The 25974-nt window shown below is 42.3% G+C and overlaps 1 protein-coding gene and 1 long non-coding RNA gene across 2 annotated transcripts; one reads left to right on the top strand and one right to left on the bottom strand.

The window, feature by feature from the left end:
• Positions 1-310: 310 nt before the first annotated feature.
• LOC142488760 (uncharacterized) lies at positions 311-14443 on the bottom strand. Its single transcript, XR_012799641.1, has 4 exons — positions 13992-14443; positions 13671-13815; positions 5664-5777; positions 311-888 (listed from the first exon to the last, which is right to left on the bottom strand). It is a non-coding gene; the product is annotated as an uncharacterized LOC142488760 (long non-coding RNA).
• A 7626-nt stretch (positions 14444-22069) lies between these two features.
• On the top strand, positions 22070-25631 carry LOC142488269 (uncharacterized). Its single transcript, XM_075588642.1, has 3 exons — positions 22070-22124; positions 24278-24355; positions 24721-25631. The coding sequence occupies exons 1-3, from the start codon at positions 22070-22072 to the stop codon at positions 25341-25343; spliced, it is 756 nt and encodes a 251-aa protein (XP_075444757.1). The 3' UTR covers positions 25344-25631.
• The last annotated feature ends 343 nt before the right edge of the window (positions 25632-25974 follow it).

Genomic DNA, 25974 nt, shown 5'->3' with positions numbered 1-25974 from the left:
TGGCTCTCCACATTTTCGTCTGCAGCCACAAAGACAGTACGTCTGGCTACATCTGTATCTCTAACGGTCCAGGAAATGTCTGTAAATATAATGTATAACCTCTGTATAACCATGTATTGTCATCATAACTCTGTGCCCAGGACATTCTTCAAAATGAGAGGTACTGTATCTCAATGTATTATTTCCTGGTAAAACATTTTATAAATAAAATAAATACATTTGGAATCTACACACATCATAAATAATGTATAATTAACAAAAAGAGTTCTACTTAAACACCATTTATGTGTAGACAATATGAGTCCTGACCTATTCCCCAGTGCACTCATGTTAATCATTACACATATGCACTGTAAATATGTACACACTTAAATAATGATAGCCAAAAAGAAAATGTAATTAAAATATGACTAGGCACATAGCTTACATCAAGTTACAATAAAACATATCCATCCCCTTATACAGGGAACCCCTATCCTGACTCAGAATGTTCAGTAAACATAATCCCTAATTACAAATAAATTGCTCAATATCATGAGGCACAGTACTAACATTTATATGATGCATGTATTTATTTTTTATATACCCATATCACATTCCACTCCTACTACAGTACATACCACTAGTTTCAAATACAGTTTTACCTTTCACATATTTTTGGGAAATACAGTCACAGGCAATCCCATAACCCTTAGGTCACGGGCAGTGACCTGTTTCATCACAAAGCATATTTTTTGTTACACTGTGTATGGGTGATAAGAACATTTGACAATAATCAATGAGTTGCATACACTGCAGTTCTTGTATTGGTAACAGCCTGTTTTTTCAGAGAATGGATTAGACTTCTGTATGTATTTTTCACGTGGGTCAGCTCTGATCAGCATATCTCTAAAATTGTAAAAAAAACTATATCAGCAACTTTTTTCAAACTAAGGTGAATTTATAAAAATTCTATATAGCAAAGAAACACAATTTTCACAGTGAATTTGAATGTTGGCTAAAAGTTTGGCCGTCTACATTAGTAGTAAAATTTACTTATTTTTGTTATACATTTTGTGCACTGATATCGCTCTAATTCTGCAGTCCAAATGATTGTATTATACTATATATTTCACTTGAATGTTTATAGTTAACAAAAGTCTTCAAACGATCAGGCAAAATATTACAGAAGTGATGGCTAACATCTAAAGAGAAGGTTCGAATTTGCTTGGAAACCGGAACAATTATGAGTTATGTTTGACTGTATTGAGAATGCTTTGAAGACTTAAAGGGAAACCTACTTAGGACTCAAGTGAACTAATCACAGCGAGTGGCAAGGTTAGTATATTAAATGTAGGATGTTGGTGTTTTTAAAATATTAGTATAGGTATTTTTTTTAAATAATTTCTAAGATAGGTCTCTAGTCAAATAACTTGGAGTTTTTTTATGATTTTTTTTATCTAATGTGGTTTGTGATAGGACTATGTGCAAGTAGATTATTTTTCATCTGTATGTAGCACCCCCAGAGTTGGTTCTTAATAGGTTAATGAGAAAATTGTAAATGATGAGTTCATTTATTGTGAATTTAGATTTGTGTTACTCTGATTAGCAGTGTGATGCAGTATAATGAAAGAGAGGGGTTATAGCTTCTACAGAAGATTATCCTCCTTGACCAGCAGTTCAGTTAGTTGTAAACTCCCTTTTTATTTCAGAGTAATTTTAAGTACCAGTGTATTCAGCACCTAAAGGGAATGGGAAATAAGATACCCACCAGGGCTAGCATAAAGTATGCCAGGACAGAATAGCAATACGGTATATCCCCAAACCTCCCAAGATATGTGGAACTGCATATATACTGTAGGTCTGTGCATACTGTAGGTAGTAGGCTCTTATAATGCACCATCTAATACCATGGGACCCCTCTAGAGCAGCGGTGCGCAAACAAGGGGGGTGCAAGATTATTTGGGGGGGTGCAAGATTATTTAGAGGGGCCCAGGCTGTGTGCGGGGAAACCTGGGGGCGGGCAGAGCTGTGCACCGGCGGCCAAGCTCCGTGCTGCTGCTTCTCTGTGGCTTGCTGTGGGGGTGGGGCCTTGCTGCGGGGGTGGGGCCTTCCCTGCAACAGACATCCCCTCCTTCTCTTCCTGTCTGTTACCAGCCCCCGTTTTCAGCAGCACACAGGGGGACCAGAGCAGGAGCAGGCTTAGTATTTCTCCACCAGGTGAAAAATGTGTGTGTGTTGTGTGTGTGTTGTGATTGATTGATTGAGTGTGTGTTGTCTTGGTGGTGATTGAGTGTGTGTTGTGTCTGTGTTGGTTCTGATTGAGTGTGTTTGTTGTGTTGGTTGTGTCTGTAATTGTGTGTTGTGATTGTGTGTGTTGTCTGTGTGTGTTGTGTCTTTGTTGGTTGTGATTGTGTGTTTGTTATGTTGGTTGTGATTGAGTGTGTGTTGTGTCTGTGTGTGTGTTGTGATTGAGTAGGTGTGGGTGTGTGTTGTGATTGAGTAGGTGTGTGTGTTGTGTCTTTGTGTGTGTGTGTGTGTGTTGTTTTGGTTGTGATGGTGTGTGTGTGTTGTGACTTCTGTCTGTGTTGGTTGTGATTGTGTGTGTTGTGTGTGTGTGTTGTGTCTGTTGTGTTTGTTGGTTGTGATGAGTGTGTTGTCTGTGTGTGTTGTGATTGAGTATGTGTGCTGTGTCTGTGTTGTGATTGTGTGTGGGTGTTGTGATTGAATAAAGCGGTGCACATACTGGGGGGGTGCAAGATTATTTAGGGGGGTGCATGCGGCGAAACCTGGGTGCGTGGGCCGGCAGATGCTGTGCACGGGAGGGCAAAAAAGCTCTGCGCGGGTGACCAAGAAGATGTGCGTGGGCGGGAAGCCGAAGATGTGCGCGAGCGGCCGAACAGGATAGTGCAGGCGCAGCCACGTGATGGTGTGTGTGCGCACGCACGGGGGCTTCGGAGGTATGGGGGAGGAGCACGTCCGAGCGCTGTGATGTCAAACGCCCCTACCTCCGGTGTCTACCCTGCAATAGCGCTGTGTTCCTGCTCTCCTTCGCTGGCAACCTGCTTCGCTGCTATCCTCTGCAAGTGAGAGGGTAGGCTGCCACTAATCATACTATGAATGTACAGAAATAATTTAAAAAAAAAGTGTAAACACTTCCCCGCTTGTGCTTGCAAAATTATGCAGGACACCCTGTGCTCATGCTTGAAGAGTTGGTGATGTCACCGCTCTCAGCGGCAGCGTGGACGCAGCCTAATTTTGCAAGCGCGAGCTGTTTAAATATGTAAGTATTTAGACATATTTGTATTTACATTGTATACCGTTTAATAAAGGTTTTTTTTCCATGTGATTTTGTTTAAATGAAAAGGGGGGCTCGGCATAAAAAGTTGGCTCACCCCTGCTCTAGAAGGTGAAACATACTCCACAAACCTTTTATATGTGCTATTTTTTTAATGATTACATTCAATGTTATAAACTATGGACTGTATAAATAAACCCCAACTATTAAAAATAACAGGAGTGGCCTAAAAGAATCCTACACTCGCTAGACCAGAAATGCTAGGTTAGGAAAAATTCAATCCTGGGAGTTACCTCCATAGCCATACATAAACAATTATAAAATCATATTTATTAAACATATATACAAAAAACCTTATTGTCTGAAACACCACTATGTGGCTCCAGGAAAACACAGAGAGGGTGGGGGTTGGGGAATAAGTGCTAATAAAGTTATCCGAGCAATGAGAGACTCCAAATATATTCTGGACAGTATGTGAAATGTCTATACTCCTTGAGAGACTCCCCACAATAATCCTCTATTAGTTATGAGTACAACATGTAGCCTATGTGGTATGAATGGGAGTCCATGAGTTTGAAAAGGTTGCTGCAGTATGGCGTGTCCCCTACACCTGATATATGAACATAGAGTGTCAGGTACTTTGAGGTACAAGCACCACTTTGTCTGCATACCACATATGGTGACGTCACCTAAGGACTATATATCCTTATGCAACACTGACATAGGGGACATGCCATACTGCAGCAACCTTTTCAAACTCATGGACTCCCATTCATACCACATAGGCTACATGTTGTACTCATAACTAATAGAGGATTATTGTGGGGAGTCTCTCAAGGAGTATAGACATTTCACATACTGTCCAGAATATATTTGGAGTCTCTCATTGCTCGGATAACTTTATTAGCACTTATTCCCCAACCCCCACCCTCTCTGTGTTTTCCTGGAGCCACATAGTGGTGTTTTAGACAATAAGGTTTTTTGTATATATGTTTAATAAATGTGATTTCATAATTGTTTATGTATGGCTATGGAGGTAACTCCCAGGATTGAATTTTTTCTAGCCTAGCATTTCTGGTCTAGCGAGTGCAAATAGGATTCTTTTAGGCCACTGCTGTGACCTTTCACCGTATTCTAGTACATTACCCTTCCTGTATGCACCCTATCTCTTTAGTACCAGCACATGTCTATAGTAGGACACTCAAGGTGAGCGGTAGCCATTTTCCTACCTTATTAAAAATAACACTCAGAAATAAAATTCCAAGACATTTTTAAACTTATGAAATGTTACTGTAAAAAGATATTTTAGCCTTGACCTATGCAAACAGTGGAGCGCAAACAGATATATTTGAATTAGAAGAACAAACATTAGCTCAAGTGAAGTAGCGTGTTGCTCGCCTAAAGATTTTTTTGTGTTGTTTAGTTCAATCCAGTGTAACCCCTTTTGACCTCATTCTTCCCATACACTGAACACCTATGGCATCTTCAGCTTTTTCACAATTTAATTGATACAGTGTATGTATTATGTATGACTTATCAAAAGTATCAACTGTAATTAAATATTGCTGTGGGATGTTAGCTAAAATGGTTCTGGTTTAAAGATTAGGGTCAGTGTTTGGAGTAATATCAGAAAATCTTTTGTAACTGCAAGACCCTTCAAACCACAATTTTACACAGAGAAACAAATAGATTTCTTAAACCGTGCATTCCTACTGTGCATCGGCTAGTATTACATACAGTAGCTATTTATAGGTGAAATAACTCTAAAAATAGGAATACAAACATTTACCATGATAGTACATTTTATGCAGTAATTAACACTTTTTTTTTTTTTTTTTTTTTTTTTTACTTTATTAACCTTTTTCTTATTTCATTGCCATTAAGGACTATATGGCAACCTCGGTTTACTTAATATTAATGAATGGCAGAATTTAAAATAGTTTGCATCACTGAAAACAATTAAAGAAGGACTATACAATAGTTAAAAAGCAATAACGAGCAGACTTCTATACTGAAGCAAACTCTCATAGGCATCCTGCTAGTGGCTTACTTTCTAATTAAACATCATCTTATAAGCTGAAATGTTTCTTAAACAAAGCTGGGCCCTTCTATTACTTAAGAGACAAGCCGAATAAAGCAATACACAAACTGTCAAATAAAATAAACTGAAGCACTAACCAGAATTTAAAAACATAATATTTTTTACATGTTGTCATACAAAAGGCATTTAATTTATTTTTAACCCTATGATCTGAATTATCACATACAAAACCATCCTTTTTTGGTGTCCTATCACATTCCTACTATGATATGGGGACTGACACTCCAAGGGCCCCATGATGAAATAGCTATACCACGTCATGGGAAATAGGGAAATAGTATTCACCACTCTTGTGGAGGAGCCTTCTCTGTCATTCGCATCACTGCAGCGAAAGCGTGATCATGTGATCCCTGAGGAACAGCTCGTCCACACTCAAAGGGTTATGGTGATTAAAGAATCCTAAAATATATACAAGACAAAAATGCCAAAGACTGTAAAGGAGATAGGTAAGGTATTTATTTATGAATATTAGTGTATGGGGTGATTTGCATTATTCCCTCAAGCTAATGAGAAGAAACACTCATTGAAATATTTCCACAGGATGCACAGTGCAATGCAGACATGTACCAGAATGCTGTTATCAATGTCTGATACAATGTTAACGTTCAGTCGTGAACAAACTGTACTGAGAAAAACTCTGTGAATACATTTGTGCTAAAGTTTGCAAAACGTGAAATTGGTTGATTTGTTTAGATTTTTTTTTTGTTGCCAAAATAAGCATGCTTCTCAAAAAGAACTTGCCAAGCATTAAAGGTCAATGTACAACGTCACTGCCATTTTTGTTAAATTCTTGTGAAGCCCCTGATACAAATATATGTAAGGTAAGGATAGAAAAATGGTGCTCAAAGTGCTGTGTGTGTGTTTCTGAAGGGAGGGAGAGCACTGGGTATTAAGGTATCAATTAATTGTATGTATACTCAGTCCATAGTAATGGGGGGGCACCAAAGAAAACCTGAAGGTTGGGGTAGATTGTCCTGGGACACCCTCCTCCACCTCATTGGGATAGCCCCTTGTGAGTACTCACTGTCTCAATCACCTCCAGAGTCTCCCTTCCAATGCGTGCTGCTGTATAGAGTAAAGTCCAGAAATGTAGGTGTGCAGCGCACAGCATCCAAACGAGAGCAGGTCTGGCAAAAACTTTCTTTATTTAGCAAGGCATAAAATTGGGGGACGCAGCCCTTCAACGCGTTTCGTGCAAAGCACTTTGTCAAGAAGTTTGGATGCTGTGCGCTGCACACCTACATTTCTGGACTTTACAAATATATGTATACTGTGGACAACACAGAATTAATCTGCTCCACCTATCACATGGTGCGAAAAGGAATAAGATACACTGTCCCTGATCACATGACAGGAAATGTGGGATTGGATAACAAGAAAACTGGATAGAATCTGGAGACCAAATGTCAGTCTGAGAGACACATACTGTAGAGTCTTTTAGTCTGAGACAGAAAAAAAAAGAGGTAGAGATGGGCGATTTTGGTGTAAAAATTTGGGAAATTGCGAGAAATTGATTTGAACGGGTTCGCCCATTTCTAAGGTAGTGACAGTCTGAGAGGCATACAGAGACACAGCCCAGGTGACAGTGAAAGTGGCTTAAGAGAGAAAACCTGACACTCACAGAGGTCAAAGAGTCTTGTAGGAGACTGCTAGCCAAGGAGAGAGAAAGTGAAAGACAGCAGCAAAAACAGATGCCCTTGGACAAGTCACTTTACCTCCCAATGCCAAAGGCAGACATTAGATTATATTATTTTTGAGAACACAGGGGTGCATTGTATGTGAGGTTTACTTTGAATGCATTAGTCTTTATCTTTCCATAATAAAGCAGAGCAGAAGTGGAAAAAGCTAGTGTGATAAAAACTGGCATCTCCTCCAGACACCTATGGAATGACAACATATTAAGGCTGTTTTACTTAATCAATTGACTAATCCACAAAAACATAAGTAACCTCTATGGTGATAGGTACTGAAGTGGTTTGCTAAATCACCTACAGTAGCATTAAGGGACTTATTCTATATCAGTCAAAGGAGCCGATCTGGCCGATTGGGGAATTTCAACCGAAAACTACTCGATCGACTGCTTCGGCTAATATAGAATAAGCCCCTAAAAAAGTTAACATAAAGCTCTAATTCATTTTTTTGCATTATCAAATAAATATGCCTTTCAAGTTACACTCTAATTTGGCAGAACAATATCAACAGATGAAAGGCATACTATTTCGTAACAGATGTTGCAATGAGCAAACCTATACAAGAATAGGACAGGATCAAGAAGTGGAACTACTGAGCAGGTTTCTGAATGCATTATGTGAAAATGTAATATTTGATATGCTTGTCTGAATTACAGATAATAGTGTTCATTGTACCGTCTGAAATTCATTTTTCTTTCATCTTAATTTTCCATAAAATTAAACAATACTTGTGTATCACAATTTTTGACAGAATAAATATTTAACAACATCCTTAGACAAAGACATTTTCTTCCAGATTTGGTAATCACGGTGAAGAAATATGTATAACGTGTTACATTAGATTTAATCAATATACTGTAGTATTAATGCAATTTTATATGACACATTCTCACGTAATGTATTTTCATCATAAAAATAAGTAACAATATACTGTAGCTAGACAAGTTCACATACTTTAAATTGTTCCCTTTTCAAAAAAGATCACAGGTAAGAGTCAGTTATTGTAAATTACAGTATAAGAGGTCCGTAGGAGGAGATTCACTATTCCCTGGTAGTGGGTATCATACCACAATCCCATATTATCTGCCATTCAAGTCAATGGCAGTTAGTACGGGATCACGCTGCAATACCCTGTATTGGATCTCAGTGAATCTGACTGAATGCCTTTGTTCTTTGCTACATTCAGTAAGCGACCCCCTAGCCATCGGAATTTAAAATGGCCGCCCAGCTGAAGTCAAATACAGACTCTGAAAAAATGGGGAAGAAAATGTGTTCCTGGTGTAAAGAACCCCACCACACGGCCTTTCAGGCCTTATTCAGACGATGAGAGTGAATGCATGCACAGTACTGCTAATATGGTAAAACTTACCAAAGGGAAGAAAAAGTCTACAGAGATTCCTGTGAGAGCTGCGACCTCTACAAGCACAATATGCCCACCTGTAGGTCTACCACAATTTGGGGTTCTAGTAAAAACAGTGACAACAGCTACAATAGCGCCTCCTGAGGTCAGGAAGAAAAATACACCTGGTCGCCCCAAAATGGAGGACAAGATGCGGCATTCCTGTAATGAACCCTACCCCACGGAAGAGTGGCCCTTCCAGTCTGATAAGGAGGAAGACATCTCTTACGGGGAACCCGAACTGAATCACACACACAAAACACCCCAAGAATGGTGGGGGTGCCTGAACTCGGCACGAACCGAAAAGACTGCTCTCTATGATGACAAATGTGATCGGCAGGAGGAAGAGCGGGAACAGCAGATCGCTGAATATTTACGCCACCTAACGCAACTGCAAGGAAAACATGGCGGATACAGTGAAGCTGCTGGTTTCAAATAAAGACGGAGACCCCAGTATCCCTGATGGGACGGAGTCGTCAAAAACAAAAAGGCGGAAAAATAAAAAAGGGTCTTCCCTTACCGTGGAAGGAACAGACACATCTGCAGATCCCGCGGAGGAAAAGGGGGTCCGAAATGCCCTGCAGCCTAGAGAAAATGGAGAATTCGTCCCACGGATGACCGAATATCCAGAGGGCCCAAGGCAGAAGTCGTGTACCCCAAAGAAGTGTCTGTCCGGTGCTAATAGTGAGAAACCCTCAACCAACCATACTAGGGAAGCGGAGCCAGAACCAATGAGTGACGATCCCTTGACCAGCCCTGAAGATGCCCTGAAAATTGCCAGGCGTGACTATGATCTGCTACGGGAACAATTAAAACTGGAGAGGGAAGATACTGCTGAGCTACAGAAGACTGTTCTCGCAATGTACTCTGAATCCGGGACCGACTTGGGGGACCTAAGGACAGATCTAGATATAGCAAACGCTACTATTACGGCCATGGATGAAAAACAGAGCAAATGTGATAGACTGATTGCTAATCTGAAGCAGAAATATGAGGAGGCACTGAAAGAGATTACAGTCTTTCAACAAGAGGCTTGCAAGTGCCATAGAGAGGTGGAAGTCTCTCAGAATGAGGTTCACAGTCTACGCATAGAACTGAATGCCTCACACCAGAAGGTCAACAGTGTCCGGACAGAGTTGGACATATTCCAGAATTAGGTTCATACTCTCCACACAGAACTGGATGCCTCACACCACGAGATCGGCAGCTGCTGCACAAAGCTGGAAGTCTCTAAAAAGGAACTTCATAGTCTCGCTGAGGAGCTGGACAATTCTAAAAAAAAACATTGTCAATCTTAATATAGATCTCAAAATCTCTCAGAAGGAGCTTCTGACCCTCAACCTAGAGATGGAAGTCTCATGCCAGGAGACAGTCAGTCTCCAAGCAGAGGTGCGAAAATGGAAGACGGACTACAAGGAGGCCCTGAATATTACAGAGACTGGAAAAAGAGAAAATTTAAGACTAGAAAAAGAAAATTCTGAGTTGACAGAGCACGTCAATGGAATGAATGAAAAGCTCCATGAGCTGGAAAAAATAAAGAAACTTCTGGAAGGTGAAAAGTTTGAAGCAGAGCACCGACTGCAGAACAAACTACAAGGTCTGCATACACACATCCAGAATGCTGAGGAGAAGCAGTGAACTCTGCAGGAAGAAAATCTGCAGGCTGCCAAAGAGTACAAGCGCTGCAGGAACATCTGAATACCCAGTGTGTCCCCACAGAGCAGTATGGGGAGCTAAAGGCCACGCTGCATGTCACCAGAGCATCGTTGGCAGTGGAGCTTCGATACCAGGTGACTCTGTATGAGAGGGAGTGGGAGAAGGCCCAGAAACTGGAGCAAGAGCTGGAGAGACAGAGTCTATTCCATCCCCTTGAGTCAGTACACCAAGGACAAAACAGACGCAGTGGCAACCTTGACGACAAAAATTACAGAGCTCCAGAATATGAAGGAGACACTGATACAAACTCAGAGAAAGCAAAGTGCGCAGATAAATTCCCTGAGAAGAGACTTGCAAGACGCACTCAAAAAACAGGGATCTCTCACGGATGAGGTTACAGTACTACAAGGACAAGTATTGAAGCTGATCAAGCATCAGTATCCCACAGCCACAAAAATCCAAATGAAAAAGGGTACAGTGAGAGCTGGGAACAACGCTCACCTAAAAAACAAGGTTGCAAAGTCTGAACCACCTAAACAAGCACTAGCTAAACCTTCAGCCACCCAACAGGCAACAAAAAAATGGTATACGTGCAGAATCAAAACCAGAAGAATCCTTAGCAGATGAAGCTGAAAAGATGGGACATTCTCTGGTAGTGGAGGTGGAATTGCAACTCAATCCCAAAGAAGCTGAACTGGCAACACCATGGAGTGGAAAGAGTGCAGAAGGACAGCTTCAAGAGCGGAAAACTCAAAGGGTTACTCTCAAATGCTCTGCAACTGTCGCCATACAATATGCCTACAAAAAGAGGAGCGCCCGATGCAAGGGAAATCTCATGTCCTCGCACTCAGTAAAAAAACTTTACTTGGAAAAAGTTCTCCTCGAGCGACTGAGGAGAGCTGATCTCAAGCAACTTTTGGAGGAGACACAAATAAACTGGAGAAAGGGCTCCAATCCCAGCGGAACTGAGGGTTCTCTTCCTCCATCCACTCTCATTCAAGTCACAGAGATATCTCGAATGAGAGTGGAAGGGTGGGCTTCGGCCATGGTAAGCCCGAGCTTCCCACAAACAGGGGAGGTATGTAACAGGGTCTTATCCCTGTTAACAGGCTTGCCTCTAATCCAGAAGTGTGCTGGTTAATTGCACACCTGCAATCAACCACTCCACCTGCCTAATCACAGCTCTGTTAAAAAGCCTGTTCCCAGAAACAGGAAGGAGATATTTCCTCAGTACACAAGGGTGCTGACAAGAGGAAAGCAGAAAAGCCTGCACACAGAGGTCTTGAGCAGAAAGGCTCTGCTGAGATCAAGACACCCAGAGACTTATATTCCTGGACACAGGGGACCCAGGAACCTACCAGAGACTGACATGATGAGCCACCTGCTATAAGGTATCTCTTGAGACTTTGGGGAATAGGGTGGTAATGGGATTATCCCTCCAGCCTTTGAGAAAGGGACTGGGGAAGTAAGTTAGCCCTTACACAGGGATAAACATTTGTTATTTTGTGTTTTTGTATATTTTGCCTGCATTAAGGAACAGGCTCAATAAAGCCAAGATATAATTTCACCCCAATCGGTCTCCATTATATGTACCTCTGAACACGTCTCTTACAATTACATTAACAGATGCAGCTATTACTGCACTGGGATTCAGATATATGTATACAAAACATGTGCCCCATGCGGCCACCCCTCCCCCTCCCATTCCACATGGCCTAATGTGTACAACGTCATAAAAAAGGGAGGAGACAATGGCCACAATGCAACCTCCACTCTTCCCCACCCTGTAGACAGGGAATGTTATGGAGGGAGGGCGGGGGTCACTAGTGCGGGGGCTGCCCCATCATCGGCATGTGGGGGAGCAGTCTCGGACGGGGCTTTTAATGAAGCAATTTTATGCCTTGCCAGTGCAATTGGCACGCATTAAATAAAAGGGGAGAGGAAAAGAATTTGGGTAGGGGACTACATAGAGCTCCTATTCTTGCTCCCGGATTACAGGGAAGCGCTGGCGCGATCATCTAAAAAAAGGGGACGCAAGGAAAGACGACGTTGAGAAACGTCTCTTCCCGCGTAAATTTTCCAATTGGTCACGCATGTTTAAAATCCTAGCGGGGTGATTGGGGAGAAGGCCCCCCACTTATGTTCAGCACTGTTTAAATACATGGATATGATTGGACATGCCCACCAGAGGCACAATGGTATGGGCTGGTGGATATACAATGTAAAATTCAGGGAAAAAACGGCGCCCGTTCAGTGGGGGTCTAGTGGGGGATGCCAGGCGGTCAGCTTGGGCAAGCAGGGAGAGAGTCAGGCTGGGGTTTGCTGGGATTTCAACGATTTCCGGTGCGCATACTGTAATTGCCGCTTCAAGCACCAGTGTGCTACCTGCAGAGGGACGCATCCCCAGGCAAAATGTTTTAGGAGTGGGGGACGTCATTCCAAGAGGGCAGTAATGGAGGGGCGCATGGGTACCGCGGGCGGTGGACAAGTTTGTAGTAAAGTGCAGCAGCTGGGAAATCAGACACCCGGAATTCTACGCTAGGTCAGGGGGTTTACTCAGGGCTGACAGGGTCCACATATCGGATATCAGGATAGACATTTTAAACAATAGTTTGCAAGAGGAGGAGTACTAGTGGGCAGGGTCATTTAGACATGACTTCGAGAGCCCACTCATGAAGGGAACATGAGGTCAGCGGTTCAAGGGCCGGCTGACTGTCCCCTCCCCCTCCTGTCAAAGGAGCATTCTGGCAGGGAGTGGCAATTACCCCTTTAGGTTTTTGATATAAATAAATAGCCACAGCCTTTTATACCTCCATTTCTGGTTTCCTGTCATTATTTGTATGTTCTACGTTGGTTTGGGGCTGGGGGGAGAGGGGAGCCATCTGGCAGCCTCCCCGGTCAAGCAACCCCCTAGCCATTGGCATGGGGGTCTCCTGACTCGGGGGCTGGCCTCCTCCTCTCTGGCTTGCCCCCACACCTCCCACCCCTAACCAGGGAAGGGGATTCCTGGTGCCTATTTAAGGCCCTGCTGGCAGGGAACGTGGCCTGTTCGCTGCCCGCCAGACATTTCCCACCAACCTTCCCATTATAAGGAGTAGTGCAGGGCAATCTTATAAACAATCGGCAGCGAACTGTCAGCAGTGCCATTGTATTCCCTGTCATGTTTACACATTTTAGTGTAAGTGTTATTAATGTTTCCTTGTTCTATTACAGTGTGGTGTTGATACTTTGTTGAAAATGGAAGGAGCAAATTTCCTAACAGGAGGGGTCGATGACCCCTGTCCTTTGTCGCGGCGGCTCTTGGGGGGGTAGGTGCTTGTTCTTGCCAGACTGGGGGCTCGGCTGTTTGAGCCCGGGGGGGAGTACGAGTTGGCAGGGTCATTTAGACATGAATATGAGAACCCGCTCGCAAAGGGGACACAAGGTCAGCAGTTCAAGGGCCGACTGACAGTCCCATCCCCCTCCTGTCAAAGGAGCACTCTGGCAGGGAGTGGCATTTACCCCTTAAGGTTTTTGTTATAAATAAATAGCCCTGGCCTTTTATACCTCCAGTTCCAGTTTCCTGTCATTATTTGTACGTTCCACGTGGGTTCGGGGCGGGGGGGAGAAGGAGACACCTGGCAGCCTCCCCGGTCATTCTGTTAGAGTTGCATACAAATCTCATCATGGATAGTCTGCTAAGTCGAAATATCTAAATCAAGAAATTAAAACAATCTGAATCTAGACAAGTGTGATTTCTGATTGACTCTGCACATTATGACATTCATATGGCTGCTTTACATGAAAAAGAAAGAAGCACAGCGCACGACTCATAGGGTTAATAATTAATTATATTGAATTAATAGTAAGTGATAATATTGTACATACAAAATAGTCAGTTATTCAAGCAGGGCATGTTCAGGGTACATGTTACCACAACTGGACACAGATGACTTGCTTCTTGGGGACTCCTTGAAAGCAGCTGTCTCCAATCCGGATAGACGCGTTTTTCCTCAGCAGCAGCAGTTTATCAGGTAGGTTTTATTCCCCACAGCAGACATGAGCAATCAAAGTCCAAGTGGTAACAAAAAAGGAACAAGCTAACGTCTCACACTGTTACTTCTCTGGATCCTTGCCAGGGAGAAATGTATTACAAGTCCTCAGCACCACACACCAGGACAGATGACGTCACTATGGTTCGCCGCTCCTCCGCACCGACCGATCAATAAAGCAGTGAACTCCCGTGGCTTGCTGAGTTGCGACTTGGGCAGCAGCGTATCACAGGAACAGCGTCCACAAATCACTCCTACGCATTTCATAAACTTAATTACTTTGTCAGGGATCCCTTTACAGAAAGTAATCTCAAATAAAAAAATTAAAAAATTAATTAAACCCCTTGCTTGCGCAGCTGCAATAGCTCATGGAAATTATTGTGCAATATGGGAAACCACTGCCAGTAAATTGTGTCTCTGTTGCAAGACCTTTGCAGGAAAAAGAAAGGAAACACAAATAAAATGTTCTGAGAAAATTATTTTATGCCTTTGGAAAACCACAACTGATAATATAAAAACATGTCACAGCTGTCTTTTTTGCAACATCCTTTAGTTCAACTGGACAGTAAAAACATATTGTTTTACATTTAATTTGACATTCTATTTGCCTGCAACACATTACAATTAATTACATTTGATTTACTCTTCTTTCATCGATGTGGAGCCTGAAAGATTGCTATCCGTATTTTCTATTTCATCAGGACTGTAGCTTTGTAACTGTATATCTGGGTTTGCTGACACTGTCCCTGGCCAGCCACGAAAGGGGTGCAACAATTTATTTTCACTGGAAAATAGATTTTCTTGAAAACGTTAATGAAAATGGCATTGCTTGAGTTTGAATGTTCCTAATTCCTAAATGTTTTGACGTCGAAAAAGGTTACAAGAATACAATGTCAAGATCTAGAAGCCATACTAAGTGACCTTACCTATACATTTTCCATATCATAGCATTAATTATGAGTCCGAACATTAAACATTTACTTCACAGAGGCATTCAACGCAATATAATGAAATCAATATCTGTCAAAAAAGCACTGATGGTCATTTATCAGGACCCAAGGAACTTGTGCATTTTCAATTTAGAACAGAACCCAAGGATTTAGGGGTAATAAATTATTTTAAACTAATTTTAGATTATGTTTCTCGCAGCTGTGAAAAAATGTGCAAGTCAGCATTACGATGCTTGGGGCAAGTAATTCAAAGGTTCTAGTATTTCCTATATAATAGGCATTGTTCACCCGCTGCAAATTCTGTATTTCTCACTACAGAAAAATTAGTAATGTTGACAAATATGTTTCTATAACCATGTTTTGAAAAATTAACTAATACATTTGGAGGGAGAATTAGATATGATTTAAAAATATGTTATAGAGCAGTCCAAGACAAATGTCTTGCTTTTAGAATCACTTATTGAAACAAAAAAGGGAAACAGTTAAGAAATGCAATGAAACAATTCAACACAAAATACATAAAGAATTACACAATGTTTGGAAGCTCCTAAACCCCAAATTCACATTATTGTATAATAAATAGTATCAACTGTAGTGTTACTAGGAATGTGACCTCTGTTACACAACAGAAAACAAAGAACCCCTAAAGCTTATCCAATATGCCAACTTATTTGTATATATTTTCTTTTAATTAGTAAGAGTAATTTAGTTCAATCTTTTGACCAAAACCTGTGATGACCTGCTACCACTTCAAGGTAGGCCCTATCAGCATGTTATACTAACTTTAAACCGTGTCCTTTGAATTTCATCCACTGCAGAGAAAAAATTAAGGTAATCAATAATATAGTCAATAGCAAGGTATGAGTAACATGTGCAGTACGTTATGGCTAAGAGCTTAAAAATAAAACCATGTGAAGTTTGTCCAGGTAACAATCTTTTCTAACCAAACATAATGCAGGGTGCATAACTAGTGTTTACCATGCTTTTCTTCATTTAATAATTCAAAGCAATATAGTAATGTATTCCCATAGTTCAACATACAGTAGTTCAGAAATTAACTTTAGCATCCATTCGAAGAGAAAAGTCCTCCTTGGCACTTGAACTCCAGATAGTGGTGCAGGTATTCTCCAGTGAATATGGAAAGAGAACAATACAATATTGCTTCAATAACTTTGTGAGACAATGCGTGGTTATACCTCTCAGGTTAGATTTGGAGAAAATCAAAATGTCATCAAGATAAACGATTACAAATGAGTTGAGGAGATCTCTGAAAATTTCATTTACGAAGTCCTAAAAAACACGGCTGGGTAATTGCACAGACCAAAGTGCATGACCAAGTACTCATAATGTCCATCTCTGGGGTTGAAAGCCGTCTTCCATTCATCACCTTGGTGGATCCTGACCAGATTATAAGCACCACATAGGTCCAACTTTGAAAAGATGTTAGCTCCTTGTAATCGATCAAACAGTTCGTTGATAAGGGGCAAGGGATAACGTTTTTTTTACGGTAATTTTATTAAGGGACCGACAGTCTATGCAAGGGCGTAGGGATCCGTCCTTCTTCTTCACAAAGAAAAACCCTGCACCCGCAGGAAAAGTGGATTTCCTGATAAACCCCTTTTGTAAGTTTTCCGCGATGTATTCTTTCATTGCCTTGGTCTCCGGCATAGACAACGGGTAAGAAGTCCCTCTGGAGGGTGTAGTGCGTGGAAGCAGATCGATGGGACAATTGAATGGGCGGTGAGGGGGCAGGACCTCCGATCGGACCTTATCGAAGACGTCCTGAAACTCAGCGTACTGTCTGGCAATTGTACCTTCTCTTTCTCCTTCTCCTGCTCATCGGACACGTTGGTACCCCTGATACTACTTGCCTCCAGAATGCAGTTCTTGTGGCAAAATGTCCCCCATTGGATGGGTTCCTTGTTAAGCCAATCAACCCAAAGGTTGTGAATCTGTAGCCCGGGTAGCCTGAGGATCACGCTGATAGAAGGAGTATGAATGGCATTAAACTGGATCTTTTCCAGGTGTGTGTCTTGCACCTTGCGTTGTAGCACCTCTGTCTCCAAGGAGATAAATGCCGGCTGCAGAGGTCTTCCATCAATGGCTTCAAGAGCGCTGGGCTTTTTTTTGTGCCTGGTGGGAACCAGATGGCGTTCTGCGAAAGCTTGATCTATGAAGTTTCCTCCGGCACCTGAATTGATGAAAGCAAGCGTAGATACTTGAAAGCCCTCCCCAAAGAGTGTAATGGGGACAAGACTATGAGACGGGTTATCAGTAGAAATAGGGGAGCGAACAAGCATTCCCAAAGAGACTCCCCGGGAATCATGGGAACTTTGCGTTTTCCCGACTTTTGGGGACAAAAATAGGCAAAATGTCCAGAAACACCGCAATAAAGACATAGACCAGCGTTTCTGTGGCGTAATTTCTCCGAGTTGGAAAGGCTAGTACCCCCTAATTGCATAGGTTCGGACGTATCCGGGGTAGAAACATCAGTGGAGCTCACCTGACTGGGACTGATCCGGGCTGGGATGGTACGATGGTGAACCTTCTCTGAACATCTCTCCAGGAAGCGATGATCCATCTTGATACAGACAGCGATGAGCTCCTCCAAATCGGTGGTCCGGTCATAGGCTGCCAATTTATCATTCAAGGTCTCCGATAAACCTTGCCAAAAGGCTGCGGCCAGGGCTATGTCATTCCAGTCGGTCTCGGCAGCTATAGTTCTGAACTCAAGAGCGTATTTGGCGACTGAACGACTGCGTTGGGAAACATAAAAAAGTGCAGAGGAAGCACATACCTTATGACCGGGTGTATCAAACACTTTCCGGAATTCCCAGGCAAAGGCTCCGATATCCTGCGGGAGGTTGGTTCTTCTCTCCTAGGTGGGAGATGCCCATACAAGAGCGTCATCTACAAGGAAAAAAAAATATACGCCACCTTGGCGCGGGGTGCCATAAAGTGTGTAGGATTCATTTCAAATTGTATAAAGCATTGATTCCAAAAACCCCGACATTCATGAGGGTCGCCCCCATAATAGGTGGGGGGTAAGCGAGGTTCTTGAGAGATAGGCAAAGATGGAGTAGTGGGGATCTCAGGGACAGCAGGCACACGGTGAGCGTGCGGTTCTTGCAGCGCATGAGAAAGGGTGCCAAAGTCCTCCTGAAGGGAGAGTAAGGCTTGCTCGCTAACCACAATTCTTTCCTCTAAGGTAGTCAGGTGGTGTGCGCAGGACTCCTCCTACCTCAGCGGGGTCGAAGTTTGTGTGGCTGAGCATACTGTAACGCGTAGCTCACCACAAACGAAGCGCAACTGTGGTACTGAGGTAGGGAATTGGTTAACGCCTACCCACACCCACGTGGGCGCGCCTAGGATGTAGAGTAGACGTAGTAGTCATTCAAGCCAGGTCAGGATTATAGATTGGAGAATGGTTAAGGTACTTGCCAGGTTCAGGAGCGGAGAGTTGCGGATCGTCGTAGTTTGTAGCCAGGTTCAGGATTGGAGAGTATCGGATAGTCGGGGTACGTAGCCAAGTTCAGGATAGGAGATTGTCGGATTGTTGGAGTACTTAGCCAAGGTCAGGACTGGAGACAGGAGAATGGTCATACAAGCCGCATCAGGAGTGGAGAGAAGCGGAGTCCAAGGTACTAGCAGGGTTCAGGCAACAAGAGGGTAATCAGCATTCAAGGCAAGGCAAGGCAAGGATTCAGGAACAAGGATGTGGCAAGGCACAGCGTCACAATGACTATGCTCAGCAAAGACTGGTTGTAGACTGAGGTTATAAATAGTAGGAGCCTCGAACAGCCAGCCAGGATGGAACCAGGAAGTGAGAATCGATCGGCTGCTGGTGCACACAGGTGTGTCCTATGATGCAGCCTAATCGGGGTTGAGGATGGAACTGCTTGGGCGCGTCACAGAGGCCAGGGAGCGGAGTTTTGAGCGTTCATCACTCCCATGGCGATTCCTGGGACCTGAGGGGTCGGGTCCAGTCGTGTGTCACGGAGGTCAAGGGGCGGGGCCTGACTTGCGCATCAGCAGGGAGGCTGGCCGAACGTCCACGTCGTGTGACAGTGATGGGGCGGGGTCTGAATCCACGGGCGGTTGAACAGAGTGCGCAAGGACCGCGCGCACGCGTACAGGGACCATGAAACCACGCATGCTGGGTATCCGTCACAGAAGACTTGTTGGGGTGAGGAGATGGTCTGCGACCGCTAGGATGGCGAATCCTCACAACCACCAATACATCTGGAGGGAGTACATGTTTCTTCCAATATAGACAGGCTATATGTGATTAATCTTCAATGTCTAACACTGTATATAACTTTCATAGAGATCTGGTCCCTTTATGTCTTTCACTCAGCCCTCCTTTCCTTCTGTCAGCTCTCTGGTGAGCTAAGGAATCTCTTTCCTGTTACTCAGACCAGGCTTTTTCTAACAGTCCTACTCAGCCAAGTGGAGTCTGGTTGATTGCCTGTGCAATTAACCAGAACACTGCTGGATTTTGATGCAGTTTCTCTACAACAGTGATAAGTCCCTGTTACAGGCGGTAAATACTGTTTTTTTTTTTAATTTTAACACAAGTACAATGTTCTGTTTCTATATTGCCTCATTTGAACGGGATGACTGTCTTTCAAATAATCTTGGTGTGTTCAATAACTGGGAAATAGTGTGTCATGTGACCATTCCATCCCAATTTGGTCAGGATGCTATTTTGAAAACAGAGAAACGGTTATAGATAAGACACTGTATGTATACATATTATTAATGTGCTTGTCCTCCATTATTAGCAATGATGTGATTTACAAGTTATATAAAGTGTTAGAAATTGAAGATTAATCAACACATATAGGGCCTCATGCAGTAAGCGACGATTATGTGAAATCGGCAAGCTTACCGATTAGTCATGTTATTGGCGATTTTTCCTCTCCGTATGCAGTAAGTGCCGAATACATTCAAAATCAAGGCGAAAACAAATCCGCCCACTCTCACGATGATTAGCCGATCACACACAGGTGTATCGGCGTGCGTGGCGGGGTGCTGTTAGGTTGCCCAATCACAAATCTTGCTGAATCAGGCGAACCAAGCATGTATTGGATAGCGCGCCATATTTAAAGGCAACGTGTACTGCTAATCATTCTCTGTGTTGTTGGGAGTGAGAGAGAGAGAGACGCACAGAGCTTGGTGATTTAAGATTTGCATATTGACTGAGAGACTTGTTGTGTATTGGGAAAGCTTTGTCCTTTGTTGTTTTGTTTACATCTTTGTCTTGTTTTATATGTGGAAGTGTTTCGTGTGATTGGCTGTACATTAGTTGTCTGTTTTTTGTGAGTGCTGTAAGTATGCCCGCAAAGCGTGGGAAGAGTGATGCTGGTGGGAGTGGGAGTGCTACTCGTGCGAGTACGCGTCGGAGTGAACGTACTGTTCAGGGGAGTGATGTTGCTGGTGCTGCGAGTGGTGTTGCTGGGAGTGGGAGTGCTGGTGCTGGGAGTGGGAGTGCTGTTGCTGGGAGTGTGAGTGCTGTTGCTGGGAGTGTGAGTGCTGTTGCTGTGAGTGGGAGTGCTGGTGCTGGGAGTGGGAGTGCTGGTGCTAGGAGTGGGAGTGCTGGTGCTGGGAGTGCTGCTGGTGGCGCAGTTGCTGATGGGGTGTCTGGTGGTGGCGTGCTTGCTTGTGGCCAGCTTTTGGAGTCTCTTCCATTGGAAGAAGGAGAGTCCAGTCAGCACCAGCTAAGCTCTGACCCTAAACCTGCTCGGAAGAAACGTGTGGAGAAGCCACGTAATCCTCGCTTCAATGACCAGGAAAATACAGCTCTTGTCACTGGGATTCTGGAGCACTATGACAGTATCTATGGACATTTACTAGGTAAGTGTACCTTTACATTTATTATTCAAATACATGTGATCCTAGGTCATCTGAGTTTTGTTCATATGCAAATATGGGTTCAGAATATCTTTCTATGTTAATTAGTGTTTAAACACAGCTTTTTATCATTCGTTACAAGGACAATTAAACACAGGCGGTCAATTTGCCATAACTGCATACAATATGAATGCAAGCTTGCTTACATGTATAGGTTTAGTAGTGAATGCTCATGTGCTTCACATATTACACCTTAAACAGCATGTTTGCTATCTCTTGGAACAGCTAGCAGTGTAGGAAACTGGTGCTTCTATTATTATTAATTGACCTCATATATTTTATATGTTTTTCAAGGGCGGACAAGTGCATCAAGCAGAAAAGAAATGTGGGACACAATAGTCATTGGTGTCAATGCGTGTGGGAATCATGTCAGGGACAAGCGGAATTGTCACAAGAGATTTGACGATATTAGGTCAAAATTAAAAAGGAAAATACAAGACCAACGCGTGCATGCTACTGGCACTGGAGGTGGGCCGACACCATAACGTCTGATATTAACTCCATTGGAGGAGCTGCTTCGGGCAAAATTACTTCCCGTCGTCGTGGAGGGATTGGCTGGTGACCGTGATATTGGAATTTATCCCTCACAATTTCCACCAGGTGAGAAATATTACTGTACTAGGCGTGTCGTTGTTTACAGTTATTTTGCATATTTACGCAGCTTTTTATACTGTCTTCCCAATATAAACATACCTACATCTATATATGTATATGTCTGTTTCTCTCTGTCTCTCATATATATATATATATATATATATATATATATATATATATATATATATATATATATATATATATATATATATATTGCAAAGAATGACCTAGGCGCACATATGCAGGGGAAGAGAAAAGAAAAGGAGGAAAAAATCATAGGGCAGTATATCAATACAAGCAGATAAGAATTCGGTGAGATATGCACTTACACTAGTAAGATCATTAAATGCCTTTAATCCACTTAGGGACTCTCGAACTCAGCTCCTGTAGTTCGTCTGTTTCTTGGCTCCTGGATCTCTGGAGAGGCTTGTCCTGAAGGCTCCTTGCAGCAGTCACGATGAGTCTGTTTTTAGCAGACTATACCTTGGTGTGGATCTCAAATAAAGGGATGGGTAGGGAATAAAAGGAGAAACATATGTGTAAAACCTTTTAATAAAACATCTAAGGATAAAACAAAAGTATTTAACTCACATTCTATGAGTTAAAAACGGGCAGTAGAGAGTGTTTAGCGAGTCTCTCACACTCGTGGTATAGAACACCGACTTCTATTACACAGAGGGAAATCTCGCGAGAGCCGTACGAGATCTGATCACCTGATGCGGAAGCACTTGCCGGTGTGAGGAGGTCTGGAAGTCGGCGTTCTATACCACGAGTGTGAGAGACTCGCTAAACACTCTCTACTGCCCGTTTTTAACTCATAGAATGTGAGTTAAATACTTTTGTTTTATCCTTAGATGTTTTATTAAAAGGTTTTACACATATGTTTCTCCTTTTATTCCCTACCCATCCCTTTATTTGAGATCCACACCAAGGTATAGTCTGCTAAAAACAGACTCATCGTGACTGCTGCAAGGAGCCTTCAGGACAAGCCTCTCCAGAGATCCAGGAGCCAAGAAACAGACGAACTACAGGAGCTGAGTTCGAGAGTCCCTAAGTGGATTAAAGGCATTTAATGATCTTACTAGTGTAAGTGCATATCTCACCGAATTCTTATCTGCTTGTATTGATATACTGCCCTATGATTTTTTCCTCCTTTTCTTTTCTCTTCCCCTGCATATGTGCGCCTAGGTCATTCTTTGCAATACATTCCCAGCGGCGTTGTGGAGCCGCAGACCTAACTTGGCTGCAAGTCTGTAGGGTTAGTAGATTGTAAGGGTATATACCTTGTATTGATTGATTGGCTGAGAGTGTGGTTTTATCTAACCATATTCAACATATTGTCTATATCTGCGCTGTTGTTTTTTGTCTATATATATATATATATATATATATATATATGTGTGTGTATGTGTGTCAAATTAGACATATCTGTTGTAGTCCTACTAAAAGCAGTAACTAATATACCACGTTGCATTGCGTGCTCATTTGCATGTGAATTCCCACAATGCTTTGCTGCATTGGAAGCAATTTATGGTGGGCGAAGATGGGGAACAACAGGGTAGCACACATGTGTAACACATGATAATGAGAAATTATTACTACCTACAGGTACAGAACATAAATATGTATAATATTATTGTGTATTTTATTTATTTTACTCCTACAAACACGACATTACTGCCTATTTTAAACATGCATCAAATATATTGCATGCAACGGCCTACAAACATCACTTGCACTAACACATCTATAGTTGTTTATGAAAAGGTCCATTTTTGCTTAATGTCATATACAGACAGCATAATGAGGCACACGTAGCATATGTTATGTCATTGTGTTCATAACTTAAACACTGCAGACGACTATTTAGCTCCTCTAACATTGTGTTAAAGCAGCTGCAATTAATATCTCATCACAGCATACACTTCAACAGAGGGGGTGGGGTTCAGCACACACACAAATTACAGGCTCATCTTAGGGTCAACTTAGTTCACACCATTTTCACCTGTTTGAAGTAATTGAAAGGTGTGGCTGATTAGGCTTTTTGGGGAAGGGAATACCGTTCTTACAACCTGACTAGCACAACTGAAGTTAATCACACTCATTTGAAAGCGTAACTCTAGCTACTAAATGCCCCAACAACTCATTAGTTATCAAACCGTACGTCACACATTAGTTCACTCATATCTATAGTTGAACTACTATCAACGACACATTATCACACACTGCATGTCTTGTCGAGTGACAGCCACATTCAGGTGTGCCACATCTTCTATTAATGTACCACACATATCCTGTACCAAAAACAAAACTTTTTGCTATATGACCACCTTCATGATAACCATTGTGAATGTTCATCTCATGATACTTATGTACATTATGATACTGATATCACTACACAACATATGATTTTTATGTACAATTTTAATCTATTTATCCTCACGCATTACTGCAGAAACATAGTATGTTGTATGTTAGGGAACTCAAACGTTCTAAGTACACAGGCATGTACATTGTTTTTACAACTATTTATGTTCACTTTCAGACACACATTTTCAGTTAAGGAAATGATGCTGTTAGGTACTCATAAATACTGAACATACAATAACTGTTTGTTCAATATTTACACATGTAAATGTAAAACTAATGTTATTGTTATATATAGTTGCCCCTGGAGGACATGTGTCACCTGAGAGGGAACAAGTGTCTTCACCTGGGTCATGCAGCTCAACACACCTAGAAGGTGAGTGTATGAGTTGGTGGCCATATAATATGTGCACTTCTATATGTTATGTTGTCATGTTCATTATTTGTTTTGCACATGTTCTTTAAATAGGATTACTTAGTGTCAGTGAAAATGAAGTGTAAGGCAACATGTATTGTGTTAGTGATGTTAACTATCATGTAGGAGTTGTGAGTTTACAGCAAGTTTTCGTTCATTCATATTTCATACTGAGTCCAAACATTATTCGTAAGTCAAGGTAGTTTTTAATGTGAGTTTATAAAACGTATGGAAACATGTTAGTTGTTACTTATGACACAGTATAATTACATAGTAACACAGCAGAGATTAACATGCCATTTAATAATGTGTACATTTATTTTTAGAACATGATGATGAAGATGATGATGATGATGCCACCGCCATAGACACAGAAATACAATCAAGTGAGCATGAAGAGGTTCCAATTGAAACAGTTTTACCGCCAAATCGTCCATCAACTACCACATACGATGCAATTGTAGCTTCTGAGGGAAAAATTGTGGAAGCAGAAAATCGACGCCATTCTGATCTGATGACAGTGCTGGAAAGGATGATTGCACTGCAGGAAGAAACGATATCACAATTGGCACATCTCCACAGAGTCTTCATTGAAGTGCCTAAACAGTTGCAAAAAATCAACACCTCATTCGAAGCATTAGTTGTTCAGCAAACCCAAGCAAATTACTTGAGAATGACTACTGTACCACATTTAAACTTCAACACCTCACAGGCAGGATCTTTACATGCTGGTAATTTTTCACCACATGCATCTGAGCTTCATTCCCCAGGTCCGAATGTTACCGCTCAAGTAGCAGACATTGCTGTGCAGGTTCCTGACGACATCCTACCGCTGCCATCTGTACAAAATCAGGAGCTGACACCTACAAAGGAGGCGACAAAAAACAAAACACCACAAGCAGTTACTACTGACCAGTTTTTGGGCACAAACAAAAAAAGACACACATGAAACAGACCAACCATCACTTGTGCAGTGTCTACCAACTTGCTCACATGTGTCAGTGGGCACAAGCCCTGTCGGTGAGTCACTGCCCAAAAGCCCTGTAGGTGAGTCACTGCCCAAAAGCCCTGTAGGTGAACAGTCACTGCCCAAAAGCCCTGTAGGTGAACAGTCACTGCCCAAAAGCCCTGTAGGTGAACAGTCACTGCCCAAAAGCCCTGTAGGTGAACAGTCACTGCCCAAAAGCCCTGTAGGTGAACAGTCACTGCCCAAAAGCCCTGTAGGTGAGTCACTGGCCACAAGCCCTGCCCGTGAAGTGCCAGAGGCCACTCAAAGTGGCTCTGTTGTGGCTAAAGTTGTTTCAAAAAGAAAAAGGAAAATACAAGAGACAACAAGCAGGCCTGTTACTCGCTCTCAAAAGGAACAAAAAAAATAAATGTTATAATTCACTAAATATGTCTTTGGCCTTGTTTTGTTGACTTCAGATTATCTAATTAATATTGTATGTATGCTGAAGACTGTGTTGTTTCCAAACTTTCAAGTATGTTCTTGTACACGTGAACTTCTGGAAATTTTACCAGTCCTAATTAATTAATAGTGTTATTAATACTGATGTATGAATCGTGTATTCAGTAATGGT

Source organism: Ascaphus truei, chromosome 2 (genome assembly GCF_040206685.1).
Source record: "Ascaphus truei isolate aAscTru1 chromosome 2, aAscTru1.hap1, whole genome shotgun sequence".
Taxonomy (NCBI): Eukaryota; Metazoa; Chordata; class Amphibia; order Anura; family Ascaphidae; genus Ascaphus; species Ascaphus truei.
Note: the sequence above shows the minus strand (reverse complement) of the source record. Positions and strands in the feature narration are given on the sequence as shown.